The sequence below is a fragment of the Mustelus asterias genome, chromosome 1 (genome assembly GCF_964213995.1).
Source record: "Mustelus asterias chromosome 1, sMusAst1.hap1.1, whole genome shotgun sequence".
NCBI lineage: Eukaryota > Metazoa > Chordata > Chondrichthyes > Carcharhiniformes > Triakidae > Mustelus > Mustelus asterias.
In genome coordinates, this window is record NC_135801.1 from 197,202,957 (window position 1) to 197,220,944 (window position 17,988).

Sequence of the window (17,988 nt, forward strand, 5' to 3'; positions counted from 1 at the left end):
TTCTTCACAGCTCTATCCACTTGAGTGGCAACCTTTAGAGATCTGTGGATATGGACCCCAAGATCTCTCTGTTCCTCCACAGTCTTCAAAACCCTACCTTTGACCCTGTAATCCACATTTAAATTAGTCCTACCAAAATGAATCACCTCACATTTATCAGGGTTAAACTCCATTTGCCATTTTTCAGCCCAGCTTTGCATCTTATCTATGTCTCTTTGCAGCCTACAACAGCCCTCCACCTCATCCACTACTCCACCAATCTTGGTGTCATCAGCAAATTTACTGATCCACTCTTCAGCCCCCTCTTCTAAGTCATTAATAAAAATCACAAAGAGCAGAGGACCAAGCACTGATCCCTGTGGCACTCCGCTAGCAACCTGCCTCCAGTCCGAAAATTTTCCATCCACCACCACCCTCTGTCTTCGATCAGATATGATGTGGAGATGCCGGCGTTGGACTGGGGTAAGCACAGTAAGTAGTCTCACAACACCAGGTTAAAGTCCAACAGGTTTATTTGGTAGCAAATACCATAAGCTTTCGGAGCAATGCTCCTTCGTCAGATGGAGTGGATATCCACTTCATCATTTTATAAACCTCTATTAAGTCTCCCCTCAGCCTCCTCCGCTCCAGAGAGAACAGCCCTAGCTTTATAGGACCCTGGTTAGACCCCACTTGGAGTACTGCGCGCAGTTCTGGTCACCTCATTACAGGAAAGATGTTGAAGCCATTGAAAGGGTGCAGAGGAGATTTACAAGGATGTTGCCTGGATTGGGGGGCATGCCTTATGAGGATAGGTTGAGGGAGCTTGGTCTCTTCTCCCTGGAGAGACGAAGGATGAGAGGTGACCTGATAGAGGTTTACAAGATGTTGAGAGGTCTGGATAGGGTAGACTCTCAGAGGCTATTTCCAAGGGCTGAAATGGTTGCTACGAGAGGACACAGGTTTAAGGTGCTGGGGGGTAGGTACAGAGGAGATGTCAGGGGTAAGTTTTTCACTCAGAGGGTGGTGGGTGAGTGGAATCGGCTGACGTCGGTGGTGGTGGAGGCAAACTCGTTGGGGTCTTTTAAGAGACTTCTGGATGAGTACATGGGATTTAATGGGATTGAGGGCTATAGATAGGCCTCGAGGTAGGGATATGATCGGCGCAACTTGTGGGCCGAAGGGCCTGTTTGTGCTGTGGCTTTCTATGTTCTATGTACTCCATCATTGAGGATGGGGATATTTGTGGAGCCTCCTTCTCCAGCGAGTTGTTTAGTTGTCCATCACCAAGGGGACATTGCTTTGTGGATTCAGAACTGGCTTGCCCACAGAAGGCAAAGAGTGGTTGTAGATGGGTCTTTTTCAGCATGGAGGTCGGTCACCAGTGGAGTGCCCTAGGGACCTGTTCTGGGACCCTTGCTCTTTGTGATTTTTATAAATGACCTGGATGAGGAAGTGGAAGGATGGGTTGGCAAGTTTGCTGATGACACAAAGGTTGGTGGTGTTGTGGATAGTGTAGAGGGATGTCAGCAGTTGCAACGAGACATAGATAAGATGCAAGACTGGGCGGAGAAGTGGCAGATGGACTTCAACCCAGGTAAGTGTGTGGTGGTTCATTTTGGCAGGTCGAAGAGAATAAAAGAATATAATATTAAGGGTAAGACGCTTGGCAGTGTGGAAGATCAGAAGGATCTTGGGGTCCGGATTCATAGGATGCTCAAAGCAGCGTCGCAGGTGGAGGCTGTGGTTAAGAATACTGTGGAATGCTGGCCTTCATCAATAGAGGAATTGAGTTTAGGAGTTGTGAGATAATGCTGCAGCTGTATAGGACCCTGGTCAGACCCCACCTGGAGTACTGTGCCCAGTTCTGGTCGCCTCATTACAGAAAGGATGTGGAAGCCGTAGAAAGGGTGCAGAGGAGATTTACAAGGATGTTGCCTGGATTAGGTGGCATGCCTTATGAGGATAGGTTGAGAGAGCTAGGTCTTTTCTCCTTGGAGAGGCGAAGGATGAGGGGTGATCTGATAGAGGTGTATAAGATGTTGAGGGGTATTGATAGAGTGGATTCTCAGAGGCTTTTACCCAGGGCTGTAATGGTTGCCACAAGAGGTCACAGGTTTAGGGTGCTGGGGAGTAGGTACAGAGGAGATGTTAGGGGTAAGTTTTTCACTCAGAGGGTGGTGGGTGCGTGGAATCGGCTGCCGGTCGTGGTGGTGGAGGCGGATTCGATAGGGTCTTTTAAGAGACTTTTGCGTAAGTTCATGGAAGTTAGTAAGAGAGAGGGTTATAGGTAAGCCTAGGTAGGTAGGGACATGTTCGGCGCAGCTTGTGGGCCGAAGGGCCTGTTTGTGCTGCAGCTTTTCTATGTTCTATTCACGACTGGATGTGGCAGGACTGCAGAGCTTAGATCTAATCCACTGGTTGTGGAATTGCTTTGCTCTTGTCTATTGCTTGATGATTCAGCTGTTTGGCGCACAAGTAATCCTGTGTTGTAGCTTCACCAGGTTGACACCTCATCATTTTTAGATATATCTGGTGCTGCTCCTAGCATGCTCTCCTTGCACTCTCCATTGAACCAGGGTTGATCCCCTGACTTGGTGGTAATGGTTGAGTGGGGGATAGGCTGGGACATGAGGATACAAATGAGGTTGAATAGAATTCTGCCATTGATGATGCCCACAGTACCTAATGGACGCCCAGTCTTAAGTTGCTAGATCTGTTTGAAGTCTGTCCCATTTAGCACAGTGGTAGTGCTACACAACATGATGGAGGTCATTCTCAATGTGAAGACAGGACTTTGTCTTCACAAGTACTGTGTGGTGGTCACTCTTACCGATACTGTCATGGACAGATGCATCTTTGTTCTGGTGTGTGAGAATACGAGGTGATTAATGAAGACAGGCTTACATAAAAGACTCTAATTGCTCAGATGCACAAAATAAGCAAACAGATCAGCGAAAAACAAGGAGGCAAATGGACCAAAGGGCCTTTAGACTCTGCTTGTGAGCACTGCTCACAGGACTGTCACTTCAGATCGAGTAGGAATGATACTGTAGGTGTCCTGGCAAAGAAAAGGAAGGGATGGGAGGGAATTTATTCCCAGGATGTGGGTAATGCTGATAAGAACACATTTATTATCCCTCCGCAGCTCCCGATGTGCTTGTGTTGGAATGACTAGTTCAGAGATCACTAAGGTAATCACAGAGTGTGGGAACAGAGTTACATCCAGGCCGGACTAGTTAAGGCTATCACAGTGAACCAGCAGAGCTTGCCTCACAAAGCAAATTCCACCTTGATATCATGGAATCCCTACAGTGCAGAAGGAAGCCATTCGGCCCATCAAGTCTGCACCGACCACACTCCCACCCAGGCCCTAACCCCATGTATTTACCCTGCTAGTCCCCCTGACACTAAGGGGTAATTGAGCATGGCCAATCAACCTAACCGGCACATCTTTGGGCTGTGGGAGGAAACCGGGGCACCCGGAGGAAACCCACACAGACACGGGGAGAATGTGCAAACTCCACACAGACAGTGACCCAAGCTGGGAATTGAACCCGGGTCCCTGGTACTGTGAGGCAGCAGTGCTAACCACTGTGCCGTCCCCATGATATGTTGGCATTTGAACTCACAAGCTCTGGATTACTAATCCACTATTTGGAATGTTAAGTCCCCTTGACAGTCTCTGTAACAGCACAATCAATAATTATCAATACACTGACTGCTGGAGTGAGAGAAAAACTGGAGTATCACTTACCCATAAGCTGCAATCTTGTACATTAATTTAAAATCTTCCCCTGATTTCCAGATGCACAGGACCCCAGAGTCATCAGCTGTCACCAGATCCGCAACACACTCCTATTGATTCAATCAATAGGACATTGTATCATTGGAAACACAGGAACAACTGGGATATGGCAGAACACTGAATGGGGACTCACACAGAACCTGTGCCACAAGCCCTGCTTAAACAGCTCTACTGAACCTCCCATACAGTACATAATTCCAACTGATTGTAACTGGAGAACCTTTAACAATGGTTTCTCTTCCCAGAAAACAACTAGCATTTACAAACACACACACACACACACACACAGTTACCACTAAACTCCTCCATGGATCTACATTTACTCCCTCTTCTACCTAGGACAGCTAGGAGCTAAATTAAAAAGCAGAACCAAAAAGGTAATAATCTCTGGATTACTACCTGAGCCACGAGCGAATTGGCGCAGGGTCAATAAGATTAAGGAGGTAAATGCGTGACTCAAAGATTGGTGTGGGAGGAATGGGTTTGAATTCATGGGACATTGGCACCAGTATTGGGGAAGAGGGGACCTGTTCCGATGGGACGGTCTTCATCTGAATCGTGCTGGGACCAAAGTCCTGGTGAATCGTATAACTAGGGCTGTAAATAGGGCTTTAAACTAAATAGTGGGGGGGGAGAGTTCAGTTGTATGGAGAATTGGAAAATCAAAGTTAATGGAGCTGAGGGCTCAGGGGAGGTTAGTAAAGTTTCCAGACCATGTAATAGAACAGAGAGTATAGAAGGTGGCAGGAATCTAACCTCGGGCAGAGCAAAAAAGGTGACAAGTATGAGAAGGGAGGTGGTCAATGCGGGACTGAGGGTGTTGTACCTAAATGCGCGCAGTGTACGGAACACGGTTAATGAGCTTGTTGTGCACATTGAAATTGGCCGGTTTGATATTGTGGGCATCACAGAGACGTGGCTGCAAGGGGATCAGGACTGGGATCTAAATATCCAAGGATATGTGGCCTATCGAAAGGACAGATGGGCAAAGAGGGTGGGGTTGCATTGTTAGTAAGGAATTAAGTTAAATTGATAGCAAGAAGTGATATAGGATCAGAAGGCATAGAATCTCTGTGGGTAGAGTTGAGGAATCGCAAAGGTAAAAAGACCCCGATGGGAGTTATGTACAGGCCCCCTAGCAGTAGTCAGGATGTGGAGCAGAAAATAAATCAGGAGATAGAAAAGGGATATAAAAAAGGCAATACTACAATAATCATGGGGGACTTCAATATGCAGGGGACTGGGAAAATCAGGTCGGCAGTGGATCCCAAGCAAAGGAATTTGTGGAATGTCTAAGAGATGGGTTTTTTTGGAGCAGCTTGTGACAGCCTACTAGGGAACAGGCAATCCTGGATTTGGTGATGTGTAATGACAGTAACAGTATTAACAACACCAGGTTAAAGTCCAACAGGTTTATTTGGTAGCAAATACCATTAGCTTTCGGAGCGCTGCTCCTTCGTCAGATGGAGTGGATTGGACTTTAACCTGGTGTTGTTAAAACTGTTACTGTGTTTACCCCAGTCCAACGCCGGCATCTCAACATCATGATGTGTAATGAGGCAGACTTGATTAGGGAACTTAAGGTGAAGGGATCCTTAGGGAGCAGTGACCACAATATGATAGAATTTACCCTGCAGTTTGAGAGGGAGGAGCTGGAATCAGATGCAACAGTATTACAATTAAATTAAGGTAACTACAAAGACATGAGGGAGGAGCTGGCCAGAGTTGACTGGAAAGGGAGCCGAGCAGGGGAGACAGTGGAACAGCAAGGGCAGGAGTTTTTGAGAGTTATTCGGAAGGCACAACAGAAATTCATCCCAAGGAGGAGGAAACATGCTGAGGGGAGGACGAGGCATCCATGGCTGATGAGGGAAGTCAAGGACAGCATAAAAGCAAAAGAAAAAGCATACAAAGTGGCGAGGATTAGTGGGAAGCCAGAGGATTGGGAAGCCTTCAAAAGTGAGCTGAGAACAACGAAAAAAAACAACAAGGGGGGAGAAGGTGAAATATGAGTGTAAGCTAGCTAGTAATATAAAAGAGGATAGGAAGAGTTTGTTCCAATATATAAAAGGTAAGAGAGAGGCAAAAATAGCCATTGGACCACTGGAAAATGAGGCTGGAGAAGTAATAATAGGAAACAAAGCAATGGCAGAGGAACTGAATCGTTACTTTGCATCAGTCTTCACGGTGGAAGACACCAGTGGGATGCCAGAGCTCCAGGAGAGTCAGGTGCACAGGTGAGTGTAGTGGCCATCACTAAGGAGAAGGTTCTGGGGAAACTGAAAGTTCTGAAGGTGGATAAATCACCTGGACCGCATGGACTACACCCCAGGGCTCTTAAAAGAGATAGCTGAGGAAATGGTGGAGGCATTGGTGGTGATCTTTCAGGAATCACTGGAGGCAGGGAGGCTCCCAGAGGACTGGAAAGTAGCTAATGTAACACCGCTGTTTAAGAAGGGAGGGAGGCAGCAGACAGGAAATTATAGGCCGGTTAGCCTGACTTCAGTCAATGGCAAGATTTTAAAGTTCATTTTTAAAGATGAGATCGCAGAGTACTTGGAAGTGCATGATAAAATAGGACTGAGTCAGCATGGCTTTGTCAAGGAGAGGTCATGTCTGACAAATCTGTTAGAGTTCTTTGAGGAGGTAACAAGGAAGTTAGATAAAGGAGAACCAGCGGATGTGATTTATTTAGATTTCCAGAAGGCCTTGGACAAGATGCCACTTAGCAGACTGTTAAATAAGTGCCCATGGTGTTAAGGATAAGATCCTGGCATGGATAGAGGATTGGCTGACTGGCAGAAGGCAGAGAGTGGGGATAAAGCAGTCTTTCTCAGGATGGCAGCCGGTGACTAGTGGTGTGCCTCAGGGGTCAGTGCTGGGACCACAACTTTTCATAATATACATTAACGATTTGGAGGATGGAACTGAAGACACTGTTGCTAAGTTTGCAGATGATACAAAGATATGTAGAGGGACAGGTAGTATTGAGGAAGCAGCGGGGCTGCAGAAGGACTTGGACAGGTTAGGAGAGTGGGCAAAGAAGTGGCAGATGGAATACAATGTGGAAAAGTGTGAGGTTGCGCACTTTGGAAGGAGGAATGGAGGCATGGACTATTTTCTCAATGGGAAAATGCTTAGGAAATCAGAAACACAAAGGGACTTTGCGTTAACCTTAAGATTCTCTTAAGGTTAACGTGCAGGTTCAGTTGGCAGTTAGGAAGGCAAATGCAATGTTAGCATTCATGTCGAGAGCCCTAGAATACAAGAGCAGGGATGTACTTCTGAGGCTGTATAAGGCTCTGGTCAGACCCCATTTCGAGAACTGTCAGCAATTTTGGGCCCCATAATCTAAGGAAGGGTGTGCTGGCCTTGGAAAGGGTCCAGAGGAGGTTCACAAGAATGATCCCTGGAATGAAGAGCTTGTCGTATGAGGAACGGTTGAGGACTCTGGGTCTCTACTCGTTGAAGTTTAGAAGGATGAGGGGGGATCTTACTGAAACTTACAGGATACTGCGAGGCCTGGATAGAGTGGACATGGAGAGGATGTTTCCACTAGTAGGAAAAACTAGAACCAGAGGGCACAACCTCAGGCTGAAGGGACGATCTTTAAAACAGAGATGAGGAGGAATTTCTTCAGCCAGAGAGTGGTGAATCTGCGGAACTCTTTGCCGCAGAAGGCTATGGAGGCCAGGTCATTGAGTGTCTTTAAGACAGAGATAGATAGGTTCTTGATTAATAAGGGGATCAGGGGTTATGGGGAGAAGGCAGGAGAATGGGGATGAGAAAAATATCAGCTATGATTGAATGGCGGAGTGGACTCAAAGGGCCGAGTGGCCTAATTCTGCTCCTATGTCTTATGCTCTAATAGGTTAATCGAATGTTGGCCTTTATCTCAACAACGATTAGAATCCAAAGTGAGACTATACAGAGCTCTGGTCAAACGCCATGTGGAGTACTGCACTCAGTCTGGGCACTGCACCTCAGAAAGCATGTTCAGCTTTGGACAGAATGCAGTGTTGATTTGTCAGAATTACACTGGATTAAAGTTAAATTATGAGGAGAGGTTACATTAACAGAATTCCTTCCATTTTAGAGAGTTGAGGAGAGATGAGGTGTTCAATTGGCTGATATTTTAAGAATGAGTTCATTCAGAGGTCTCTGGCATCGTGAGCACGGCTCGCGTTTGTTCTTTGTCCCCGATTGCCCTTCAGAAGGTGCTGGAGGTGGTGAGCCACCTTCTAGGGCCACTGCAATCAATCTGGTGTAGCTGCACCCATCATGTTCACAGTTCTTTCACAAGGATTTTCACAGTAACTTCATTGCAGTGTTAATGTAAGCTTACTTGTGACACAAATAAATAAATTTTAAACATGTTGTTACGGAGGAAATTCCACAACTTCGATGCAGTGACTGTTAACTTTGTCCTAAATAATTGTTTTTAAAAGCTTGGCTGACCACCAAGGTCACACTGACTCTGATTTTATCTTTTCTGAACTAGGATGTAACATTTACAATTCTCCAGTCCTCTGGTACCACCGTGTCGAAGGAGGATCAGAAACCATGGCCAACAAGAGCATGCTTTCTACATAAACTTTTTTGAAAAACCACTAGTTCCTAAAGAGTTCACATCGATGATTGTACTGTCACCTTATCGTCAGAACAATCACACGCAATGTCAGTGATTGGGTCCCTGTGCTGCTCCAGCACTTCAGAAACGGTGATGTTTGTCCCTTTCGGGGGGATATTGAAGACGAGGATGGGTCCCGTTGAGGAGCCTGGAATGAGAGAAACAGACACTCATGTTACCTCAGGAAAGGAGGAGTTTGGGAAGACAGCACAAAATATTGCGGGTTGCAGACTGAGGCAAAACTGAAGTCATGTGGGGAACAGCAGCAGGTAAGGCAGTGAGTGAGGAGAGATTAGCTGCAGAGTTTATACATTCAGGGCATTAACTTGTTTGCTCGACACAGAAAATGTCTGACCCACTGAGTGTTTCCAACATTTTCTGTGCCTCAGGTTAGAGAGCACCAGTACAGTGGAACAAATTGGCAGACGCACAGAAGGTGGTAAGTGTACAAAGTATATTCAATATGGGAAACCTCAATGTCCATCATAAAGAGCAACTCAGAAACAAGTAAGAGGGAAACCTACTTGACCGTGTCCTCACCAATCTATCTGAGGCAGATCTATCTGTCCATGGCAGTAAAGGTAGGAGTGACCACCATGCAGTCTTTCTGAAGACACAGTCTCAGTGTGGCACTATCACCCTGATTGTGAACAGACTTAGCAGATCAAAGCTGAGCAGCCATGTGGCACTCTGATCCATCAGTAGGAACGGAATTATAATCTGTAACCACATGGCCTGGCATATCTCCCACTCTACCAATACCACATAGCCAGGGGATCAACCTGGTTCAATGAAGAGTGCAGGAATACAAGCCAGGAGCAATAGCAGACATACCTCAAGGTGAGCGGCAAACTTGGTGAAGATCCAACAAAGAATTACTTGCATGCTGAATAGCGAAAGCAGAATGTGGCTGACAGAATCAGCTGATCCTACAACCAGAACATCAAATCAAAGCTCCGCAGTCCAACCTCATCCAGTCTTGAATGGTGGTGGACAACTAAAGTGCCGAGTAGAAGATTCATCCTCGGCCTCCTCCAGAGGACCCCAGCATCACAGATACCACTCTGCAGCCAATTTGATTCACTCTATCTAATATCAAGAAACGGCTGAAGGCATTGGAAGCAGCAAAGGCTGCGGGCCCTGATAACATTCCTGGTTATGATACTGAAAGACTTGTGCTCCAGAACTAGCCATGCCCTAGCCAAGCTGTTCCATGACAGCTACAACACTGGCAGCAAACTGACAATGTGGAAAGTTACACAGGTATGTCCTGTACACAAATCCAACCCAACCAATTACTGCCCATCAGCCTATCACGAAAATCTGTGAAGTGATGGAAGGGGTCGTTAACGGTGCTATCAGATGGCACTTATTCAGCAATAACTTGCTCGCTGTTGCTCAGTTTGGGTTCTGCCAGAGTCATTCAGCTCCTGACCAGTTCTGCCAGAGTCCAGCTTGTCACTGAACGGTGGCAGGGTACCCTGAAGGGGGAGGGTGATAAGACAGAGGTCATGGTACATGTTGGTACCAATGACATAGATAGAAAGAGGGATGAGGTCTTGCATCAAGAATTCAGAGAGTTAGGCAGTAGACTAAAAAGCAGGACTTTTCGGGTTGTAATCTCAGGATAGTGTCATGAGCTAGCGAGCACAGAAATTGGAGAACAGCACAGTTGAATGCGTGGCTTAAGAGTTGGTGCAGGAGGGAGGGCTTTAGATTCCTGGATCACTGGGACCGTTTCTGGTAGTCGGTATACCACCCCCACCAATGTGTTTTGCCCCTTGGTGTTTCTTAACTCGACCCATACAGATATCATTATTGTGTTCACTGGAGCTTTGGAGGATGAGGAGAGACCTGATAGAGGTTTACAAGATTATGACAGGCTTGGAGAGAGTGGATAGTCAGTCTTTTTCCCAGGGTCAAAGGGTCAATTACTCAGGGGCATAGGTTGAGAGTGAGAGGGGGAAAGTTTAAAAGAGATGTAAGGGGCAAGTTTTTCACAGAGGGTGGTGAATGCCTGGACCGTGCTGCCGGAGGAGGTGGTGGAAGCAGATTCTATCGCAACGTTCAAGAGGCATCTGGATAGATATACGAATCGGCAGCGAATAGAGGGATATGGACCATGTAGAGGCAAGAGAATATTAGATTAGAGAGGCAGCTGTGTCGGCACAGATGTGGTGGGCTGAAGGGCCTGTTCTTGTGCTGTTCTTTGATCTTTGATCTTATTGTCTGTGCTAATAACTTTCCTCAATACCGTATCAATATCTTCTTTAATCAACAATGAAACTCCACCATTTTCTCCCTGTCTGTCTGTCCTTCCTAAACACGGAATAGCCCTCAATGTTTAGTTCCCATCCTTGGTCACCTTGGAGTCATGTCTCATAATGCCAACTATATCATACCTCTTTACATCTTTCTGTGCAACTAATTCATCCATTTTCGAATGCTCCAAGTGTTCAGGTACAAAACCTTAAGGCTAGTTCTTTTAACGTTCCTTGTCACTTTCCTACCATATTTTACTGTATCCTTATCTGACTCTCCCCCTTGATTTCTCTGCCTCTCACTTTTCTTATTCTCATTGCTGTCTTTTTCTCTTGTTCTCGACTTCCCCTGCTCTGAACCCTTACATTCAAACGCACAACAAAAAACAAAAATGCTGGAAAATCTCAACATGTGGAGAGAGAATAGAGTCAATGTTTTGAGTCTGGATGACTTCATCAGAGCTGGTTCCTATTCCCCTGCCATATTAATTTGAACCCTCCCCAATCACTCTAGCAAAGGACATTGGTCTCAATCCTGCCTAGTTTGTCCCACCTCTCCCAGCACAGGTCCCAACGCCCCAGGAATCTGAATCTCTCCCCGTCACACCAGATTTTCAGCCACATATTCATCCTATATATCCTGCGTTTCTACTCTGACTAGCATGTGGCACTGGTAGTAATCCTAAGCTAAGTACCGTTAAGGTCCTACTTTTCAACTTGCTTCCGAGCTCCCTATATTCCGTTTTTAGGACATTATCCATTTTTAAAATCTTTTTGTACCGATGTGCACCACAACAACAGGCTGTTCACCCTCCCCTTTCCTCGGAGATATCCTTAACCCTAGAGCAAGGGAGGCAACATACCATCCTGGTGTCTCTCTGCGGCCACACCAACCTTAATATAACTGACATTCCTCCACTGTCGTTGGAACAAAATCATGGCACTTCCCTCCTTGATGTGGAGATGCCGGCATTGGACTGGGTAAACACAGTAAGAAGTCTCACAACACCAGGTTAAAGTCCAACAGGTTTATTTGGTAGCACAAGCCACTAGCTTTCGGAGCGCTGCCCCTTCATCAGGTGAATGGGAGTTCTGTTCACAAACAGGGCATATAAAAACAAACTCAATTTACAAAATAATGGTTGGAATGCGAGTCTTCACAGGTAATCAAGTCTTAAAGGTACAGACAATGTGAGTGGAGAGAGGGTTAAGCACAGGTTAAAGAGATGTGTATTGTCTCCAGACAGGACAGTTAGTGAGATTTTGCAAGCCCAGGCAAGTCATGGGGGTGACAGATAGTATGACATGAACCCAAGATCCCGGTTGAGGCCGTCCTCATGTGCGGAACTTGGCTATCAGTCTCTGCTCAGCGACGTCGTGTGTCGTGAAGGCCGGCTTGGAGAGCGCTTACCTGAAGATCAGAGGCCGAATGCCCGTGACCGCTGAAGTGTTCCCGACTGGAAGGGAACACTCCTGCCTGGTGATTGTCGAGCGGTGTTCATTCACCCATTGTCATAGCGTCTGCATGATCTCCCCAACATACAATGCCTCGGGACATCCTTTCCTGCAGCGTATCAGGTCGACAACGTTGGCCGAGTTGCAAGAGTATGTACCGTGTACCTGGTGGATGGTGTTCTCACGTGAGATGATGGCATCCGTGTCGATGATCCAGCACGTCTTGTAGAGGTTGCTGTGTCAGGGTTGTGTGGTGTCATGGTCACTGTTCTCCTGAAGGCTGGGTAGTTTGCTGCGGACAATGGTCTGTTTGAGCTTGTGCGGTTGTTTGAAGGCAAGAAGTGGGGGTGTGGGGATGGCCTTGGCGAGATGTTCGTCTTCATCAATGACATGTTGAAGGCTCCGGAGAAGATGTCGTAGCTTCTCCACTCCGGGGAAGCACTGGACGACGAAGGGTACTCTGTCCGCTGTGTCCCGTGTTTGTCTTCTGAGGAGGTCCGTGCGGTTTTTCGTTGTGGCGCGTCGGAACTGTCGATCGATGAGTCGAGCACCATGTCCTGTTCTTATGAGAGCACCTTTCAGCGTCTGGAGGTGTCTGTTGCGATTCTCCTCATCTGAGCAGATCCTGTGTATATGGAGGGCTTGTCCATAGGGGATGGCTTCTTTAACGTGTTTAGGGTGGAAGCTGGAGAAGTGGAGCATCGTGAGGTTATCCGTGGGCTTGCGGTACAGTGAAGTGCTGAGGTGACCGTCCTTGATGGAGATGCGTGTCCAAGAATGCAATCGATTCCGGAGAGTAGTCCATGGTGAGTCTGACGGTGGGATGGAACTTGTTGATGTCATCATAGAGTTGTTTCAGTGATTGTTCACCATGACTCCAAAGGAAGAAAATGTCATCAGTGTATCTAGTGTATACATAGAACATAGAACAGTACAGCACAGAACAGGCCCTTCGGCCCACGATGTTGTGCCGAGCTTTATCTGAAACCAAGATCAAGCTATCCCACTCCCTGTCATCCTGGTGTGCTCCATGTGCCTATCCAATAACCGCTTAAATGTTTCTAAAGTGTCTGACTCCACTATCACTCCAGGCAGTCCATTCCACACCCCAACCACTCTCTGAGTAAAGAACCTACCTCGGACATCCTTCCTATATCTCCCACCATGAACCCTATAGTTATGCCCCCTAGTTACCGCTCCATTCACCCGAGGAAATAGTCTTTGAACGTTCACTCTATCTATCCCCCTCATCATCTTATAAACCTCTATTAAGTCTCCTCTCAACCTCCTCCGCTCCAAAGAGAAAAGCCCAAGTTCCCTCAACCTTTCCTCATAAGACCTACCCTCCAAACCAGGCAGCATCCTGGTAAATCTCCTCTGCACTCTTTCCAGCGCTTCCACATCCTTCTTATAGTGAGGTGACCAGAACTGCACACAATATTCCAAATGTGGTCTCACCAAGGTCCTGTACAGTTGCAGCATAACCCCACGGCTCTTAAACTCAAACCCCCTGTTAATGAACGCCAACACACTATAAGCCTTCTTCACGGCTCTATCCACTTGAGTGGCAACCTTCAGAGATCTATGGATATGGACCCCAAGATCTCTCTGTTCCTCCACATTCTTCAGAACCCTACCTTTGACCCTGTAATCCACATTTAAATTTGTCCTACGAAAATGAATCACCTCGCATTTGTCAGTGTTAAACTCCATTTGCCATTTTTCAGCCCAGCTCTGCATCCTATCTATATCTCTTTGCAGCCTACAACAGCCCTCCACCTCATCCACTACTCCACCAATCTTGGTGTCATCAGCAAATTTACTGATCCACCCTTCAGCCCCCTCCTCCAAGTCATGTATAAAAATTACAAATAGCAGAGGACCAAGCACTGATCCCTGTGGCACTCCGCTGGTAACCGGTTTCCAGTCCGAAAATTTTCCATCCACCACCACCCTCTGTCTTCTGTTAGATAGCCAGTTACCTATCCAATCGGCCAAACTTCCCTCTATCCCACACATCCTTACTTTCTTCATAAGCCGACCGTGGGGGACTTTATCAAACGCCTTACTAAAATCCATGTATATGACATCAACTGCACTACCTTCATCTACACACTTAGTTACCTGCAGATCTGCAGAGTCTCACTGGCTGTCCTGTCTGTGGACAATACACATCTCTTTAACCTGTCTTAATGCTCTCTCCACTCACGTTGCTTGTATCTTAAAGACTTGATTTGCTGTAAGTATTCGCATTCCAACTATTATTCTGTAAATTGAGTTTGTGTCTTTATATGCCCTGTTTGTGAACAGAATTCCCACTCACCTGAAGAAGGGGCTTAAGGCTCCGAAAGCTTGTGGCTTTTGGACTTTAACCTGGTGTTGTTAAACATCTTACTGTTTGAGGTTGTGCAGTTATTTGAAGGCAAGTAGTGGGGGTGTGGGGATGGCCTTGGCAAGATGTTCGTCTTCATTGATGACATGTTGAAGGCTCCAAAGATGATATTGTAAACACTCTGCTCCGGGGAAGCACTGGATGACAAAGGGTACTCTGTCTGCCGTGTTCCGTGTATGTCTTCTGAGGAGGTCTGTGCGATTCCGGAGAGTAGTCCATGGTGAGTCTGACGGTGGGATGGAACTTGTTGATGTCATCATAGAGTTGTTTCAGTGATTGTTCACCATGACTCCAAAGGAAGAAAATGTCATCGATGTATCTAGTGTATACATAGAACATAGAACAGTACAGCACAGAACAGGCCCTTCGGCCCACGATGTTGTGCCGAGCTTTATCTGAAACCAAGATCAAGCTATCCCACTCCCTATCATCCTGGTGTGCTCCATGTGCCTATCCAATAACCGCTTAAATGTTCCTAAAGTGTCTGACTCCACTATCACTGCAGGCAGTCCATTCCACACCCCAACCACTCTCTGAGTAAAGAACCTACCTCGGACATCCTTCCTATATCTCCCACCATGAACCCTATAGTTATGCCCCCTAGTTACCGCTCCATTCACTGTGGCGCGTCGGAACTGTTGATCAATGAGTTGAGCATCATATCCTGTTCTTACGAGGGCATCTTTCAGCGTCTGGAGGTGTCTGTTGCGATCCTCCTCATCCGAGCAGATCCTGTGTATACGGAGGGCTTGTCTGTTGGGGATGGCTTCGTTAATATACTTAAGGTGGAAGCTGGAGAAGTGGAGCATCGTGAGGTTATCCATGGGCTTGCGGTAGAGTAAAGTCCCGTCTTTGAAGGAGATGCCTGTGTCCAAGAACGCAACCAATTCTGGAGAGGAATCCATGGTGAGTCTGATGGTGGGATGGGACTTGTTGATGTCATCATGTTGTTGTTGTTTCAGTGATTCTTCGCCATGAGTCCAAAGGGAGAAAATGTCATTGACGTATCCAGTGTATAGCATTGGTTGAAGGTCCTGTGCAGTGAAGAGACCTCGTTCAAACATGTGCATGAAGGAGGATGACAGAGCAGCGTTCCGAAAGCTCATGATATCAAATAAACCTGTTGGACTTTAACCTGGTGTTGTGAGACTTCTTACTGTGCCCACCCCAGTCCAACACCGGTATCTCCACATCATCTCCTATAACCAAGCCAGTTCTGTATCCATCGAGACAGCCTACCCCGAATCCCTTGTGATTTTAGTTTTTGTACCAGTCTGCCATGTGGGACCTTGTCAAACGCCTTCGAAAGTCCATATAAACTATGTCCACAGCCCTTCCCTTAATTTTCTTTGTCACCTCTTCAAAAACCTCAATCAAGTTGGTGAGACATGACCTTCCCCGGACAAAACCACACTGCATGTCTCTAACTAATCCATTTGCTTCCAAATATGCATATATCCCGTCCCTCAGTATCTTCTCCAAAACCTTCCCCACCACTGATGTCAGGGTCACCGACCTATAATTTCCTGGATTATCCCTGCTTCCTTTCTGAAACAAGGGAAAAACATTGGCTATTCTCCAGTCCTCTGGAACGTTGCCTGTGGTCAAAGAGGATGTGAAGATATCAGTTAAGGCCCCAACTATTTCTCCCCTTGCCTCCCGCAGTAACCTGGGATCGATCCCATCCGGCCCCGGGGACTTGTCTACTTTAATGCAATTTAGGATACTCAACATTTCCTCCTTCGATATACTGACATTCTCTACAACATTCACACACCGATCCCTGACATCCGTCATGTCCTTCTCCTTGGTGAATACCAATACAAAGTACTCATTAAGGATCTCACCCACTTCCTGTGGCTCCACGCATAACTTCCCTTCATTATCCTTGAGGGGGTCTACTCTTTCTCTTGCTACTCTCTTGCTCCTAATAGATGCATAAAAAGTCTTGGGATTCTCCTTGACCCTATTTGCTAAAGACATTTCATGGCTCCTTTTATTCCTCCTAATTCCACATTTAAGTTCCTTCCTACTTTCTCTGTATTCAAGGGCTTTGTCAGTTTTAAGTTGCCTAGACCTATAAATGCTTCCTTTCTCCTTTTGACTAAGCTTACAATTTTCTTTGTCATCCATGGTTCCCAAATTCTGCCATTTCTATCTTTCATTTTTGCGGGGACATGCCAGTCCTGTACTTCAATCAACTGGCCTTTAAAAGCCTCCCAAATGTCAGATGTGGATTTGCCCTCAAATAGCCGCTCCCAATCCACATTCCCCAGTTCCTGTCTAATTTGGATGGAATTGGCTCTCGCCCAATTAAGCAGCCTCACCTGAAGACTGCTCGGCCTTATCCATGACTATCCGAAATCTTGTGGAATTATACTCGCGAAACCCAAAATGCTCCTCCCCTGAAACATCGATCACCTGGCCTGGCTAATTCCCCCAATATCAAGTCTAGTATGGCCCCTCCTTGGTTGAATTGTCAACAGACTGTATCAAAAAGCCCTCCTGGACACATCTGACAAATTGCTCTCCATCTGAGCCCCTGGTTCTAAGGGAGTCCCAGTCAACATGGGGGACGTTAGAATTACCCATCACAACAACCCTGCTTTTTTCACACCTTTTCAGTATCTGACTACACAACTGCTCCTCTGTCTCCTGCACTCCCAACATTGCGATCTCACCCTTCCTATTCCTGAGCTCCACCCATAATGCCTCAGTACAAGATCCCCTTCATGTCTCCTCCCTTAACACAGCTGTGGTCTACTCCCTAATCAGCAATGCAATTCCCCCACCCCTTTTGTCCCGTCTAAAACAACAATATCCCGGAATGTTAAGCTGCCATTCCTGTCCCTCCTTTAACCAAGTCTCTGTAATTGCAATATCATAATTCCATGCAGTAATCCAGGCTCTCGGTTCATTTGTTTTACCTGTTATACTTCTTGCATTGAAGCAAACACACTCCAGACCTCCCGTCCCACCGGGTCTGTGGCATCCCTCTGCCTGCTCTTACTCTGCACTGTGTTTAACTTAGTCTCACTTTCTTCCTCAGTCCCTACGCTGCTGTTCCGGTTCTCCTAGTTTCAACCTTCCCAAACAGCACTAGCAAACTTCCCACCCAGGATATTGGTGCCCCTCCAGTTCAGGTGCAACCCATCCTTCTTTACAGGTCCCACCTTCCCCAGAAGACATCCCAGTGATCTAAAGCTCTCCCTCCTACACCAGCTCTCTAGCCACCTGTTGAACTCTATCTATCTCTCTCTCTGTTCCAAGCCTCCCTAGCACAGAGAGTAATCTGAGATTACTACCCTAGAGGTCCTGCTTTTTAGCTCCCCAGCTAACTCCCTGAATTGTCTTCACAGGACCTCGTCCCTCTTCCTGCCTATGACATTGGTAGTCACGATGTGGAGATGCCGGCGTTGGACTGGGGTAAACACAGTAAGAAGTTTAACAACACCAGGTTAAA

General features: G+C 46.6%; 1 protein-coding gene across 4 annotated transcripts in view; it reads right to left on the bottom strand.

Moving 5' to 3' along the window:
- Positions 1-17,988, bottom strand: part of wdr54 (WD repeat domain 54) — a 71,121-nt gene that overhangs the window by 11,736 nt on the left and 41,397 nt on the right. For all 4 annotated transcript variants that reach the window (XM_078224795.1, XM_078224783.1, XM_078224774.1 and 1 more), the window contains 2 exons: positions 8,438-8,565; positions 3,737-3,837 (listed from right to left, as the gene is read on the bottom strand). In XM_078224795.1, coding sequence (XP_078080921.1) covers positions 3,737-3,837; positions 8,438-8,565 — 229 coding nt within the window. The remainder of the gene's footprint in view (positions 1-3,736; positions 3,838-8,437; positions 8,566-17,988) is intronic.